General features: G+C 46.7%; 1 protein-coding gene across 6 annotated transcripts in view; it reads right to left on the bottom strand.

Annotated features, from left to right (window-relative positions):
* The window catches only part of Tns3 (tensin 3), a 237,110-nt gene that overhangs the window by 191,193 nt on the left and 28,776 nt on the right, over positions 1-17,141 (bottom strand). The window contains exon 1 of one of the 6 annotated variants that reach the window (XM_076938145.1): positions 7,458-7,714. The exons of the other annotated variants lie outside the window; for them this stretch is intronic. Coding sequence (XP_076794260.1) covers positions 7,458-7,535 — 78 coding nt within the window. The 5' untranslated portion in view covers positions 7,536-7,714. Of the gene's footprint in view, positions 1-7,457; positions 7,715-17,141 lie in introns of those variants that run through there. 6 annotated transcript variants of the gene reach the window in all.

Below are 17,141 nucleotides of genomic sequence, written 5' to 3'. Positions count from 1 at the left end.
AAAAAACGGTCCCAAAGCTGGACAGTGTGGTGGTGGCACACACCCTTGATCCTAGTACTCCAGACACAGAGGTAGGCAGATTTCTGTGAATTTGAGGTCAGCCACCAGGGCCATACAGAGAAACCATGTATTGAAAAACCAAACCAAACCAACAACAACAACCAAACAAAAAACCAACAACAATAGCAAAAAACTCACCTGTCCCAAACAAGAAATAACCTAACTATATATAATAAGAAGAATGGATGTTTTTCAAAAACGTTGGTAAAATGGAGGTGCATACTATCTGTGCAGGTACATGGGTAGTAGAGTTCTATGATGCTCGCCACCACCCAGGCGCAACTGATTCAAGAGAAGAGCCATAGAACACACTGCAGGGGGAGGGAGGACCCTGAAGGAGCACGGATGAAGGGCGCTTGCTTTATGCTCTGGATGTCAGGCAGCTACCGAGGGCACATAGTTCAAGTCGTTAAGCTTCAGAATCGTACATCGTCCTAGCAAATGATCGACGAGAAAGGTGAGAGATACAGATGTGAGTAAAACGATGATCCTGGGAGGATGTGCTGACCTCAGGCGATGTGGAACAGCGTGACAGCATTTTTATTTACTTAGTTCTGCATCCATCTGCAGGCTCTTCCACTGCTTGTGCAAAGGTCTTACCCAAAGACTAAATGTATCCTCACACCTAAAATCATGCACCAAATACATAAACCCATTGTTTTAAAACAGCGCAGCAGGAAGTGAAGGACAGGAAATGAAAGGCAGTGATGAGGCTGCTTTGGTCAACAATGCCCATCTGCACCAAGGTGCACTGGGACCCAAGTGAGGCCGAAGTCTTATCACCTGGTAATGTCGCACAATCTCAGTTTGTGTAAACACACTCAGTGCTACCAACACAAGGACAACAGTGCCTAATGATACACAATCCTAACTACATCCTTGTTCAGGGACCCATGACTTCAGAGGGAAGAATAAGTTAAGGTGAACTTCCTGTCTCCCTCCCTTCTACCACAGTAAGAGACTCTTCAGGCTGCAGAGAAGATCCAAAGGGAATCCAGTGAACCATCCCTGTTGAGAGAAGCAAGAAGTTTCCTAGACAGGGCACCACAGAACAACGGGCAGCATAACATTTAAGGTCTGAAGAAAACCCCTTAGAAAGGATGAGTGCTGAAGAGCTGGCTCATCAAGAATATAGAAAAACGGCTAGAGAGATGGCTCAGTGGTTAAGAGCACCAACTCCTCTTCCAGAGGTCCTGAGTTCAATTCCCAGCAACCACGTGGTGGCTCACAACCATCTGCAGTGTGGTCTGGTGCCCTCTTCTGGTGTGTCTGAAGACAACAATGGTGGTGTATTCATATGCATAAAATAAGTAAATAAATCTTTTAAAAAAAAAAAAAAAAAGAATATAGAAAAGAACCCCAACCCCTAGCCCTTTCACCACACACCCTATGCCTCACAAGCAGGATTAGAAGAACAGGGCCCTGTGCTCAAAGCCAAGCATAGTGCTTGCTTACTAGAGATCAGGAACCCCAATTCTGCCCAACTCGACAGGAAATGCAGAACAATATTGCCATGCAAAGATTAGCTCGACAACAGTGTTTCTCAATCTCCCTAATGCTAAGACCCTTTTATACGGTTCCTCTTGTTGCAGTGACCCCCCCCCCAACCATAAAACTGTTTTCATTGCTACTTCATAACTATAATTTTTCTACTGCTACAAATCATAATGCAAATCTCTGATACGCAGGATATCTGATAATGTAAACTCTGTGGAATGGTCGCTCGAGTCCCAGAGGTTGAGAACTGCCCTGCTTGGCCTATATAAACTATTTGAAAAACACTGCCCTGAGGCTGCTACTGCCGTCCAGTCACATGACTGCATTTCAGAGAAAAAGCACACCAGAATACCACAAAGACCATTAAGTTTCCCAGAATGCAAACAAAGTAAAATTGATGTAGGCTGGCAGCCAGTCAAAAATTATCAGGCACTCAAAGAGACAAGCCAGAAAACAGACTTCATAAATAGAAAAAACAATGGAAAGAGACTGAGAAGTTAGAATCAGCAGACAAGGCCATTAATGGTATTATGACAATTGTATTACATCCACTCAAAATGCACGGCCCTAAAAAAAGAGCCAACAAAACAACCACAGAAGGAAATGGAGACTTCTGAGGTAAAATATATATGGGACATGATTATTGGCCAATTACTCAAAAGACAGCTCAGTGAACTTAAAAATATCACAACGCAAACCTGTCAAAATGAAGCAAACAAATGAGACAACACATATAAGCAAGCAAATGGGTGTCTGGAGCAACAGGAGAATTTTTACGGCCAACAGACATTTACTTGGTGTCCCTACTGAGTAGAAACACGGAAGGGTACTGGAAGAAATTATAACCTAGAACAGTCTCAAAATGCAAGAAAAACTGTAAAACCATGGAGCCAAGATACAAGAGTTGGCTATAACTACACCAAAGTGCATGAGAATAAATCTTAGAAACACTCAGAGTAAAGAAAAAGGCACGCTACATACTGAGGACCAACCATTAGGATTAACAAGATTTCTCACTTCAATTAGTTTAATAACTATGAGGATGGAGCGATGGCTCAGTGGTTAGAACCTGAGTTCGGGTCTCAGCACACACATTAGGCATACATACCCCCCTGTAACTCTACTGCAAGATCACTAGATGCCTCTGGCCTCCATCTGTACTACTCACGACACACAGATGCACACGAACATAATTTAAAAAACAAACATAAATCTTTAAGAAAATAACAAATTTGAAAACATATGCGAGAAGTTAGTAGGACAATACAAAACACTAAAGGAAATCAGAAAATCTAGAATGTGCAGTCAAAAATAGCTTCAAAAAAAAAAAAAAAAAAAAACGGTATTTACTCAAAAGCTGAGAGTTAAAGGAATCCATCAGTAGCTGGCACATGTCTCAGATATATTAAAAACAGTCCGTAGGTAACATGATGCTGGAAATAGGATTTTATATAACAGAAAGAAGAGCACCAAATGGCAAATACATGGGTAACTATGCACTGTCTGATTAAAAACAATGAAGGGTAACTAATCATCAAATAAAACGTAGTGTGATGTAACAGCTATGAAATGCAATCCGCCTAGGTGTCCATCAATTAATGAACGGATGAAGAAAAGAATGTAGATACACAAAGTAATTTTATTCGGCTTGTAAAGATAAATCAAAACTTCAGGAACATGGATGGATCTAGAAAATGTATTATGAGTTCCATATACAAGGTCCAGAAAGACAAAATGCTACATTTCCTCTGTCATATGTGGATACAGCTTCAAAGTTGTAGATCTATGTTTAACCTGGACTACCTAGAGAGGCCAAAACCCTGTAAAGGTTCATCGAGGGAACAGAGTCTTAAGTCAGGGCTATTGTCAACAGGCATGATATGAAATACGCCAGAGATGGAAAAGGTTCCACAGGATGAAGTGGCAGAGAAAAGGAGGTAGAGCAAAGGGCTAACCAAAGCCAAGGAAGAAGGAAAGAACCACATAAAAATAAACACCACAAAAAACCACAATGGGGGTAGGGGGATTTTTTAAAAGATATATTTCTTTAAAAAGGAGTTTGAATGGAAGTAGCCTGCATAGATGGACAATGTTGCTCCCAAGAGGCATAGGTAATTTAATGAAAATCTCAACACCAGGCACGGGATACCTCCCTATGGAAGGTTGGTCAGGGATGCCCCAGAGGGACCCAAAATAATACAAGCTATGACCATGGTTCATAAGACATATCAAGGAATCCATGTTCACAAAGGAATAACCATATAAGGACTTGGAGAAGATGGCTGTCTACAAATGAAGAGAAGAGGTCTCAAGCAAACCAACCAAATGCCCACACCATTATGTCTGTGTTCTTCTTCATCATTGTTGGAGAATGCATTTCTGATAAGCAACCATCTCTGTGGTATTATTATTCAACTCTCAGTAATCAACAGATCTATCAGAAAATAAACACAGGTACCAATGATTTGGGTGATATTATCAAACAATTTGGCCTAACGGGTGTTTAACTCAACAGCAACAGAGCGCAAGTCCTTTCAAGTGCACTGGCGTGTGGAGCCATATTATGAACACAGAACAACTCTTGAGTGAATCCAAATACATTCAAGTCTTACTGAGAAGAAGAAAACCCGACCACAATGGAATCAAACTTGGAAAAACAAACAGCGATCTCTGGAAAATGCCCAAATCGTTGCAAACAAAATACTACACTTTGAAATAACCTTCATAGTCCACATAACTACATCGTGAAAAGTTGGCTTATCTCAGAAATGCAAGAGTTCATAACATTCAATATCAATCAATAAACCTCTATGCTAGAACTTGAGAGGCTTTAGCAAGGAAACAGTAGAGGCCAGACCTTGTCTGGAAAAGCAAAGCAAATGATTACAAAAGCAGTTAATAAACTAAGACGGGAGGGAACCAGCTGGTCTTCTCAGTCAATGCAAAAAATCCACTAACAAATCCTAACATCCCTTTGCTGATAGGATCTCAAACAGGAGAGAAAGAGGCTTCCTCCTGATTGTGATCGCATGTGGCTATGTAAATCCTTCGGCAAACATCCTTCATCATAAGAACCTAATGCTTCCTTTTAAGATATGCAACAGGGCAGAGGCGGTGCTAAGAAAGACTTAACATTGAGACTCCAAACAGCACAATGAGGTGAGAAAAGGAAATAAAAGGCAACCAATTCGGAAAGCTATAAAACAGCCCTGCTCCTGATAACCTGGCAGTCAGGAAGGTGGGGGGGAATCATGTAAACTAATGAGAGTTTTTAGTAACAGAGCTGGAAGATCCAGGATCAACATAACCAACACGTTGTTCTGGCTACACGTCACCAACGAACTTCCAAAACTGAAATTCAAAAGCCATTACCACTTCCAACAGCATACGTAGCCATTTCTAGACCTAGAATCTTCCAAACACTTCGGGTTCCTCAGCCGTGTTGACACTTCCCTGCTATGGTATAGACAGCACTGTCAAAGAACAAGAAAGTACCCTGAACCCAGAAACCTCTGCATTGGCTCTGCAATCTACATTCAAACCCTTGCTCAGCCTTGAACAAGACACAAATCCTCTTAAGTGGCAATAATACCCTCCCTCTCCTACCGTTGGAAATGACCACCAAAACGCTTCATATCCACAGGCATAATGTGGGTAGTTTTAAAAACAACTTGGTTGGAATAGGGTCCATCTCATACCAATTCAATCTAATTACCCTAAAGGTAAGACCAGAACACTGGAAAGGTTTTAGAGCTCCCAGAAGATTCTCATCTTCAGCCATAACAGGCTGTATCACTTGGACCTGTACTATTAAGGCACCTTTATTAAATATTCCTTCCTATGTCTGTGTCCGGTTACTTCAAGTTGATAGCAGAAACCCTGTATCCAGAGCTCTATAAGAATCTAGCAGCATTCAATACTCACATAAGCAAGGCACATAGTTACCGTAACCCCCACTTTTCTACAGATGGGATTGTGATATACAAGAACTAGACCCCACAGGGAACCAATGAGGGATAGGACTACCACCTAGTGCCCTGCTCAGACTGGCACAGGAATTAACCCTTAGTAATACCCAGGGCGTCACATACCTTTTCTGCCCATCTTGCAGCTCTTAGATTATAATCTTTCTTGTGCTAAACTGTAATATCTTAGGTTCAGGGTACCAAGCTCTTTCTCCTTTGTCCTCTGTGAGCCCTCCTCAGCTGTCAGAAGGCAACCCACAGTCTCTCAATTAAGACTTGTGCACTAGATGAACCGGCCATAGTCTGTGAGCCAAAGGAGAGATACTGTAACGTTTCATTGGTCACAAACACCTTTATTCCAAGCAAGGAGAAAGAGGTACTGTTTCCCTGCAGCTTCTTGCTCACTGGTCCTGAAGCTGCAGGGTAAAACAGCAGAGGCACTGTGGTGCTTGCTCAGCCATTTCAATTGCTAGATCCCAGGGGAGTTGATTAAGATAGTGTAATAACATCTGCTCACGTGCATGCAGCATAACATCTCTCTTGTGAAAGAAGACTAGATGGAACTAGACTGTCCCTGTTTTCACCTGATCTGGAGCTTTCATTTCTCCCTGAAAGTGGGGTTGGGGGGACAGTGAGGCTGAATCAGTTGGTAAAGCCAGTTCAGGAACCTAAATTGCACCTAATTGTTAGGAGTCAAACTTTGGAAGAGTAACCAGTAAGGCTGCCGGTTCCACAAGGATGCCCACCCACCCGGAGAGGGCAGGGACAATTAGCCTTGATAGTGAAGTCTCTGGAGAGCAGAGAGACTCTCCACTCAACGGAAAGGCAAAATCACGCAGGGAGCCTGCAGCCAGGTTCTTGCCACTAAAGGTCGCCATGGCAAACTAATTTCACAGTACAAGAATATATCTGCACAAACCCAACTACATTTTCCCTTCAGGAAATATTCGGCCCACCACAGGAAGCGACTGTAGGTGTGTTGGGGTAGCACTGATCAAAACCACATTCCCAGCTGAACTTCACTTCTCTGAAAGCAACCAAACCTGAACCCTTCCCATATCTGCAGAGCTGTCCTCAGACCTCCCCACAGAGGGCAGGCACCTGGGGCATAAGTGACGCCGCCATACTCAACAGAAGTCCCTATATTTCAGTAGTTCTCAACCTGTGGGTCACGACCCCTTTAGGAGTCTAAAGACCATTTGATGAGGTCACGTATCAGATATTTACATTACGATTTATATCCGTAGCAAACTTTCAGTTATGAAGTAGCATGGAAAAACATTTTATGCTTGGTGGCCACCACAACACGAGGAGCTGCATTAAACTGACTACTCCTTTACAGCAATTGACACGCAGACCTTACGCTCCACAGAACCTTCCACTCCACAGAACCTTCCACAAGTTTCCTCAGAAAACAATCGCAGTCCATGCTGGATTTATAAGGCTTAGAAGAGGGGGCTGGGGCTGCTACCAGGCGCCTGTTTAATTCGAACCCCACAGAGGGCCGTCCTGAAACCCACAGGGCGCCAAAGTATCCTCGGAGACACAGGAACTTGCACTAAACCCCTTCCGCGCACTACTCCCACATAAGTAAGAATCCTCAGCAAGAAACACGCGCGGAAGAGCGAGTCTGCGCAATAGCCAGTGTCCCGCCTCTACTGCAGAGAAAGGGATGCAAAGAAACATTTTCCAGCAACTTTTGGATCTCAAGGGGCTGCCTCCCTAGACACTACACTGTCACATGCGCGCGCGTACACACACACACACACACACACACACACACACAAACACACGTGCACAGCCCAGAACACATACAGGAGCGCAAACCCAGCAAAGACCCGCACGCTCATAGACCCACAAGTACATGGCCTCGTGCACCCACCAGGGACGTCCACGTGCGTGACAATCCGAGGGAGCCCCATCCATTGCACTCACCTGGCGTGGACGCCCACGCGCCCCGGACTCGCGCGCCAACCTCGCGGGCGGGACGGGGGCCAGCGCTCGCCACCGCATGGCTGCCCCCCGCGGTCTGTCGCCGTCTACGGCCGAGCGTGGGGCGCCGACCGCTCGGGGTCCTGCGTGGGCGAGGCCCGGATCGCGCACGTCTCAACCGGGCTTTGCAAAAGCTCCTGCCGTCAGAAGTCAGACGCCGGGAACAAAAGCCAGGCGCGAGTGGCGGGCCCCGCGCGGCCGCCCTCCATCTGACACGAATTAGCCCGCCCTCCCCCGCAGACCGCAGCCCAGAGCCGGGCACCGCTGCTCAGCCAGACGCGGGAGAAGTGGGCGAAGAAACGCCTTCCCGCGGGCGGGGGTGGGGAGGGGGTGCACCTCCCTGCCGCCATCTGACTGGAATTACCGACGCTTGGCTCAGGGTTCAGCATTACTAGGATTTCAAACCTCTAGGCGCGCTGGCCCAGGGGCTTAAGAGAATCAAAACGCAGCAGGTTCCCAGGGCTTTTGGCATTTTAAAATCCTGATCAGTCTCCAGTCCACTCTGCATCTGCACTGGAAGGTATCTACTGGGTAATTAACACTACCCGTTAAAAGTGAATTCGGACTAGGAAGAGGAAAAACAAAAACAACAACAAAAACCGCTAAGGCATAGGGTTTTTTTTTTTTTTTTTTTTTTGTTTTGTTTTGTTTTGTTTTGTTTTGTTTTTTTACCAATTTGCTTCTGAAGGTTTAAAATTTAAAGGGAGGGTGCGGTTTGACCTTGCTGGAAAAGGTCGGTGATGGTGGGGTTTCAAGGAAAGCCCAAAGCAAATGACTGTCTACTTTGCACCACTAGGGAATGGGTGCCCATTCCATCTCAATGCCACCAACTTCACAAATTACATCTCAGCTTTTCCATTCTGGGTCTGGGATTTTAGAAGGAAATTAGAAACCTACAGTAGAGGGTGAGATGAAGGAACTGGAGTGGAAGAAAGCAAACCAGGAGCCCAGAAAGTTCGGGGGGCACTATAAATAACCAGGATACAAGTTCCTGACAGAGTGTGGCTTCCCCCAAGGCTAGTCTAACTTCTGAGATGGGAAGGGCTATTTTGAAGATGGATGGGTTCAGACTGAAGCAATTTCTGGGGTCTCTTAGGGGGAGCAGAGGAGACCCCTGCAATGAAGTAGCATGGCCTTTAGCATGTAGCTCTAACCATGAAGTTCCAGTGGCCATGGTACCAGGCCCACCCGTGTGGCATTCTAATAGCCTACAGTGAATGTCCCAGAGCCCAGCCTCTGTGGATCTCACACACTCTTGAGTCTGTGTGCCCAGATGCTTTAGATGGGAGGGCAGTCTGGGTGGGCTACACAGGCCTTTATGGTTACCACATGTGCAAATTCCAGCCATCAATTCAACCTCTCAGGTCCTGGCACTAAATATCCATCTTCCTGTTTCTACAGTGGAGTGGCAATGGCTGCTCTACAAGTTTCAATTACAAAAATAAAAGAAAACCAAAATTTGCCTAGGATACACACGCCATCCTGGACTCCAATTCTCCGTGCAGTTATCATCAGGCAGATGCAGAAGAATTCTCTTCCCCTCCCCCTCAGCTGAGATCATTACTCATCTTAATTTGAGTTTATCCTTCGCTGCTTCCTTATCCACTCCTCATCCGTTCCTCATTCTTAATTTCTTATAGCTGCTTATTTAAGCCTTAGGTTTTAAGGCTTGGGTTTATTTAAGCCCAGTCTCGCAGTCATATTCCTGCATGTGCCATCTCAATCCTCCACTGACTGGGGGTCCCTGAGCATATGAGTAATGCACCCACTCTGGGTCTCCACCTCTCTAACCTAAGGCAGGGTGGGAAGCAGTGGGTCTCCTGGCTGTCAGGAGGTGTGTATGACACAAGCCCTTCCTCCACAGGATGGCCACCACATCAGCCACAAGCCTTACTAAGGTGCTGACAGAGACAACAGAAGGAATATGAATTCAGAAACGAAGACACAGCAACGTAATATGATGGAGCTCTGCACAATCCAGGGCCCGCTCAGAGCTGCCACGAAGAAGCAGGCGCTTCCACGTGTGGCAGCTCACGTCTGTGATCCCAGCAGTAGGAAGACTGAGGCATGGCTCAGGCCTGCCACACAGCGGGGCAAACATCAGAAGGTGGCTCTTTTATTACAGGCATACCTGAATCTGCCAGAAGTTACTCAAAAGAACACACCATCCGGAAAACACCTATTCTTTATTATAGGTATACATTCCGTGAATGGGATGCGCCTACCGGCTAGTGACAACAAAATGGTTTGTCTCAGTCTAAGGAAGAGTCAATAGTCACAGACTAGGACTCTGGGTCAAGATCCAGAACCTTGAAACCAGGGACTTGCCCACAGTCCCTTCAGCAGGCTGCATGGCTCCCATGCATTCTCTGGCCTCCCTCTAACAGCTCAGCCAAGCTCCCAGCTGGGGTCCAGCCTCTCCGTTCCTTCCACTCTGAGCCATGGGCTCTCTTATGGCTTCTAGGGCTTTTTCCTTTTCTTTTTTCTAATTGATAATGACTGGTTTTTCTGGGCTCAGCTGAAGAGCCACCTCCCACCTACCCGCTCCCCATCCTCCCTGGTTAATCGTCCTCCATCCCTGAGCAGGATTCACAGCAGAGGAACCCACTCTTCATTTGGTCATCTGTATCCTGCAGCAGTGCTCCCTAGGCTTGTGCCACACAGGTACAGTGTAGTGTGGGAACAGATAAGAAAAGGTTCTTCACTGCTCTGCTCCCCGGCCAGCAATGCTGCTCACTCACATGTATGGAATGAAGTCACATCCTTCTACCCACCCAGCTCCACCTCTCAGGCAAGCTGTGGGCAGAGAGATCCAAGGGGCCTGGGAAAATCAAAAAGCATGGTAGCTATTAAGCCAGGTAGGCCTCCTGTTTTCTTTCTGCTTTGTGCCACTCCTTGGTGCTTCTCACTGCTCAGATTGGGATATAACCCCAAGCCACTGGCAGCTCTGTGGCTTCTGACTACACCTGGTCCCTAGGAACAAAATGGCATTCTTTTTTTTACAAAGGGGAAACGGGAGGCTAGTCAACCAAGAGAGACATCAGCACGGAGAGAGGTTATGTGGCATCCAAGTATCGAAAATTCAGATTAGCTGGATGGTGGTGGCTCATGCCTTCGATTGAGCCCAGAACTTGGTAGGCAGAGTCGGGAAGATCTCTGTGAGCTCATGGCCAACCTGGTCTACAGAGCAAGTTCCAAGACAGCCGGGGCCACACAATGAAACCTTGGCTTGAAAAACCAAAACAGAAGAAGAGAAAGAAAAAGCAAACTCAGACTGAACTAACACGTGCCCTAGAAGGAGCCACATGTTCTCGTGTCAAATCGGTGGTTCTCTGAGAAAGTTGTCACCGTGGCCTGGAAGTTCTTCACTCATTCATGCGCACACTCACTCACCTGCAGAGTCACTGGCTAAGAAGGCCATGAGCACACCACATTACAAGGGAACAAGTGTCCACACATGACGCAAGACCTCAATGAGTGGGCTGAGACTTAGAAGGGGTGGACATTTTCCAGGCAAGAAAGGAAGTGAGGAAGTGTTTGGGTGAGTAGGCCTGACATGGTGGCTATTGTGCAGGGTGCTAGAGAGAGGCTGGGGAGCTAAGCAGATTGACAAGAAGAAGTAGTGACAGGGGGACGGGGTGGGGACGTTACACTAGGAACACTATGAAGATGTCCTGGAAGAGCATTTGTGGCCATGGAGAGTGGTCTGGAGTGTGCAGGTATGATTGTAAGTCCAGGGAAGAGCAAAAGCCAAGTGCCCTCTCAAAACGCTAGGTCTGGAAATACTGTAAAATGTAAACAGGGTGACAGGGAAGGGACAAGAACCTGGACACTTAAAAAAAGACTAAACCTGGAACCTCCTGTCTGATTTGGAGGGATAGGGAGAACATTCTACAGGGCTCAGACACAGGGGCGCAGCAGCAGATCTCACCTCCCAGCACAGGCACACGGAGAAGTGAAAGTAATATACACAGACATTATCAATTCTGTCCACAGGGGTCAGGGATAGAGAAACACCCACAGGAATGACACAAGAGCACACCACAAGGACATGAGAAACAGTCTGAAGTGACGCCTGTTGGGCAAGCCTCAGAGGGCTCCAATGGAAAATGAACAGTGAAGACTCTGCATTGCAAACCACCAGCAATGGAGTCCTTGAATCGCCACTGTAACAAATAACACAGTCAAAGTCTGTGTGGGGTCAGCACTTCCCACCTGGTAGGACGAGGAAGAGCTGAGCAGATCAACAGAAGACGTACCCAGAGAAGACAGGGCAGGGCTGTACAGAGTTTGTAAGGGAAAGTTAAGACCAGCTTTCACTCCTGTAGAGGCTACTGTGGGGTCACCTGCAAAGAGAGACATCCTCTAGCACCTATGTCCTTGGAGAATAGGGAACCCCGCAGCACCGTCATTGTAAAAGGAAAAGAGTAAATCGTAAATCTAAGATTGAGAAGGTGGTAGACCACATGTCAATCAAGAGGTCAAGATGACTACGGCAATAGATCAGGCAAGCCTTCGCCAGTGCTAACAAGAAGCCACTGGCAGCTCTTATCTGCAGAAATCTCTTGTCCCAAGGCCCTTGTATCCAGGTCTTGCACAAGCGCAGACCTGGGTCGAACTCTCTCTTGGAAGACCTTTCTTCTTCCCCATTTCCCTGTGTTTCCAGCTTATGCTCCATCCACCTACAAAGGAACACAGTGTGCCTGCCAAAGAACTGGCTACATCAGTATGCACAGACTCTCTGGAGTCCTGGGAGGGTCCCAGAGCCATGTCCTCCTCACTAACATGGCAGAGCCTTCCAGAAGACCCCCATTTCTCTGCTGCTTGGAAACAGTGGGAAGGGACAACACATGCTTTGAGATAGAAGATTGTGGGACACAAAATCTCAGGGGTTCACTGGCTAGCAGAGAGACAGGACAAGCAGGGAGCAGTTCTGCGTCCTCTACAAGTCATCCCCAGAGATATCCTGAGGACAAGGAGAACACCTCAACCAGCCAGAAAACAAACTAAAGATATTACATTTAAGGTGCTTGACCCAGAGTATATGGTAGGAAAATGGGTGTTAGCACCAAGATGGATGTGGAATATCACTCTGGGGTTCCCATCCTTACCACTGCTTTGACCTCTCAGGGACACTGAACCCCAAACTCTCCCTCAGCATACACTGCATCTGGGAGGAATCCCTGAGCCCCTGACCTCAAGGTGATGGCGTTAGTCTACCAGTCTACCAACAGGTCTTCACCAGCCAGAGTTCAAAACAACAGGGCAATAGGTTAGGGCCAACTGTCAATCTGTGACAGCCACATCTGGGGGCTTTTTGTCAACAACAGATGGTGACTTCTGAAACTGTAGCCGGGTGTTCCACCAGTGCTGAGGAAGCATGCTCTGTTTCCCTTGTTCCCCATCATCACGTACTTCCTTCCCCCTGACTTAGAGAAGTAAGGAAAAACTGTTCTTCCTGCAACTCTCATTCCCACTGTGAGCTTCCTCCTTCCCCATCAAACACCAACTGTCCAGTAATGACATAAAGTATGAAGCCCCTCTCCCTCTTGCTCCTAGCGCAGTGGGTTCTTCCTCAGCCAGCTATTTAGATCTGGCCTTCCTCTTGGTCTATCAGAGGAGATAAAGAACAGTGCAGGGAGGCAGGTAGAGGCATTGGGCCTGGCCAGTAAGATGAGTCAGGAAAGGCGGTCCTTCAGGCCTTCCTGCAGTCCTAACCTCAACCTAGGCCCGCCTAGATAACAAGACCCTCCCTCAAATCAAATCAGCAAGCAAATCAGTCATAATGCACACGCCCTTAGTCCACTACTCAGGAACCACCAAGAGGCAGAAGTAGGTAGGGTTCAAGGACAGCCTGGTCAACATAGCCATCCAGGGCTCCATAATGAAATCCTGTCCAAAAGAGAAAAAGGTGGGGGGTAGGGGGGAAGGGAGGGAGAAAGGGAGGGAACCCTCAAACCTAAAGACCTTACTACATGTTGCTATCCCCTTCCAAGTGTATAGCAACCCTACTGAAGTGAAAGGACCCCACCAGGGTCACATCTGTGTCCTCTCAAATGCCTAGGTTAACATCCACAAAAGTGGTGGTATGAGGTGAGGCCCTGGGGAGGTGACTGGATCAAGAGCTCATATAAACGGATACCCCAGAAGGACTAGGCAGCCTACCTCAAGAAAGGACACAAAGCAGCAAGGAGGCCCAGTTTGATCTTACATCTACAAGACTTGCCAATGCTTCAATAGCAAACTTTCTTTTTAAGCTTATTTGTATTATTTTATATTTTTTTATTTTTATTTTATGAGTATATATGTTTGCCTGCCTATGTCAACATACGGCTTATGAGTCTCATGCCCTAGGAATCCAGGGGTGGCATATTTCCTGAGATTGGCCTTATATACAGTTGTGAGTTGCTCTGGAGGTGCTGGGAATCAAACTCAGGTCCTCTGGAAGAAAATGGCACAGACATATTAAATCTTTGTTTTCAATAATTAGACCATTATGTTTCTATAAGAGCAGAAAACTATGTTACACTAAAAACACTGATACTCATGTAACAGTCTGGAATCTGCACTGTTTCAGGCTGTGCTGTGTTCAGTGGCAATTCACTGCAAGACAGCATGTGCGGTGTGAAGTGGGCCCACTACATTAGGAACTAAGGCCAAAGAGGAGCTGGATGATCCAATCAAGTGCTTCAGCAAACAGTTCACACTCATTGAGCTTTTGATCTTGGGTTCATTTGGTCATTGAACATTTAAGAACTTTTTACTGTTATCAAATGCTCTCCTGTGTCCCACACTGAGACACACTGAGACTGTAGAATCGTTTAAAAAGTAGTGTTCTGCCAGGCGGTGGTGGCGCAAGCCTTTAATCCCAGCACTTGGGAGGCAGAGGCAGGTGGATTTCTGAGTTCAAGGCCAGCCTGGTCTACAGAGTGAGTTCCAGGACAGCCAAGGCTACACAGAGAAACCCTGTTTCGAAAAAAACCAAAAAAAAAAAGTAGAAAGTAGTGTTCTAAATTGGATGTGGTGCCCTTTAATCCTAGCACACAAGAGACAGAGGCAGGCCAATTTCTTGAGAATTGAAGGCCAGCCTAGACTTCACAGGGAATTCCAGACCAGCCAGGGAGGGACACAGAGTGAGACTCTGCCTCAGAAGAAGAGGAAGAAGAGGACAAAAAAACAGAAAGAGGAGGAGAAAGACAACAATAACAATGACCCAGGTTCAATTCCCAGCACTGACAGGGTAGCTCACAACCATCAATAACACCAGTTCCAGCCAGTACACACCAGCACCCATACGGTGCACATACATATAAAGTACAATGTGTATATTAAAACAGAAAAGAAATGTTAAAGTAATAAAAATAGTGGCTCCAGAAAGTTTAATAACTTGTTAAATCTGTGCAGCTAGGGGAGAGATTAAAGTCGCCTTAGGGGTCGTGGTTGAGGAACAGGTAAGGGAGATGCAGCACAAACACCCTACGGTATTTAAAGAAGGGGGAAATCCTGACATTTTTTAACAACCTAGATGGAATTCTGGTTAATGAAATAAGCCAGGCCCAGAAAGGCAGACACCATGTGAGTTCACTCACATGCGGATTATGAAAAAAGAATCTGACAGAAGTGAGAGTGGAGAGGTCAACACCATCCGGGCAGGGGCAGGGGCAGGGGCAGGGGCAGGGGCAGGGCCAGGGCCAGGGCCAGGGCCAGGGCCAGGGGCAGGGGCAGGAGATGGTGGGGAGTGGGTGCAAGGTTGACCAATGGGTACAAAGTTTTTAGATGCAAGCAAGTTCTGGGGTTTTATTGCAGACTTCCATAGTTGAGAATAAGATATCATGCGTTGCAAGATAGAAGATTTCAATGTTCTCACCACAAAAAATAACAAGCATTTAAGATGATGACACGCTAATTACCCCCACGGTTATTGGGATGTAATGCACGCTCATATAAAAACACCATGCTAGAGCTGACACACACACACACCACTATGTTCTATACATATGTACAATTTCCATGTATGAATTAACAAGTGAAAGTTAGAAATCAAACCTAACTTAAAGAAAGCCTGTACAGTTTCCCCAGGCAGTCTACTAAGGAGAACCTTAGCCTGATCTCCATTCAGGCCCTGCCCCACACAACCAGCAATTCCTCCAACATGGAGACCCTCTCGGCCTGTTTCTAGAGTCAACAGGGAGACCCTTGGGTTATTCCCTAGTCTTTTTAGGCCTCCTCTGCTCTCCAGACCAGAAACGACTTAACCTCCCCTATTGAGGTTAGCACACAACAAAACCACATCTAGACCTTGGGCAGGGAACACGGCACATCATCAGAGAGGCCACCCAGGGTCAGGACAGGCCATAGTGACCCCTAGACACCCCTGAAGTGAGTGGACACAAACATCCTAAACTGAACCAACCCTACCCCAATCATTCACATTACAAATGATGGGGGGCGGGGGGAGCGACAACAGACTCCCAGATGCAGTATGTCTTCAAAAATCTCCCATGGGGCTCACAGCTACAGCTGAGTTGATGCACTAGTAGCAACAGACTTGGGAACAAGAAGCCCAGAGCCTGGGACATTCCCTTAGTAGACAGGCCTAAAGGGAAGTGGGCAACACAGGCTGCAAAGACCAGGATGTCTTGGTAGACTCCAGCCAGGCTAGCAGTGCAACGGCAGGTTTAATATTAACTTCACTGAGTCACGGTTTCTTCCCTTGTTACTGCTGACCGATCTCAAAGACTTCTACTGAATGTTAATCAGACACTCAAGGAGGGGCTTTGTTCACTGCCAACTCCCCTACCCCTCCCCAAGCCCCACCCCAATTTCTGTTTTCATCAACAGAACAAGTTTTAGCTACTTATTATCAACACCTTCAAAGGCAAGTTAGCTGCTCAGGTGGCAGTGAGTCAGCATTTTCCTTCCTAGACTCTTCACAGATAGCTCAGGGCATCCAAACTCATGGCAGTACCACCCCCCTCACCCCCATCCCTTCACGGAAATGGCCTTGAGGGTCAGAGCCCAAGTGTTCATCAAGTCTGGCACAGCACTGGTGCAGGAAGCCAACACAAGTCTACCACACAAGGGGCATTAGAGAAAGTGTAAGTGTGTAAATCAACAAAGACAGCCACTAGGTTTAAGGTGACTGTCATTGGAGGCCACACCCCTGGGTTACACCCAGGGTTAGGTCTTTGGAATGCAAGGCCTCCTATCAGCTGCCCTTTGAATTTCTGATTAGCTCCTTGGGGAACCATTTCTTCATTCATGCATTCCAGAGTTTACGGAGCAGTGGAGGGACAGAGACTCCTTAAACCTAAAGGGTCTAAAGGGACACATCCTCCAGAAAAAGAAAAGGAGTCACGGTGCATGGCACACAGAGTATAAGAAGGGATTACACGGAGCAGAGAGCCCAAGGAAGAGCTAAGGGACTCCAGGTACCCAGCACTCCAAAATGACAGGGGCAAGGCATCTGCAAGGGATGCAGGGGCAACATCTCCACTGACTAGCACATTAGACAACAGGCGTAAAGAACAAGCCTGCTTCTGCCCAAAATGTGGAGAACACAGGGAGTCATGTCACCAGAAGACTCTCTTCACAGGCTGTTCTTGTCATTACCTTGGTTCCACCAGC

The sequence above is a fragment of the Arvicanthis niloticus genome, chromosome 7 (assembly GCF_011762505.2).
Source record: "Arvicanthis niloticus isolate mArvNil1 chromosome 7, mArvNil1.pat.X, whole genome shotgun sequence".
Classification (NCBI taxonomy): domain Eukaryota; kingdom Metazoa; phylum Chordata; class Mammalia; order Rodentia; family Muridae; genus Arvicanthis; species Arvicanthis niloticus.
The sequence above is the reverse complement of the archived record's forward strand: the minus strand, read 5'-3'. Positions and strand labels throughout refer to the sequence as shown.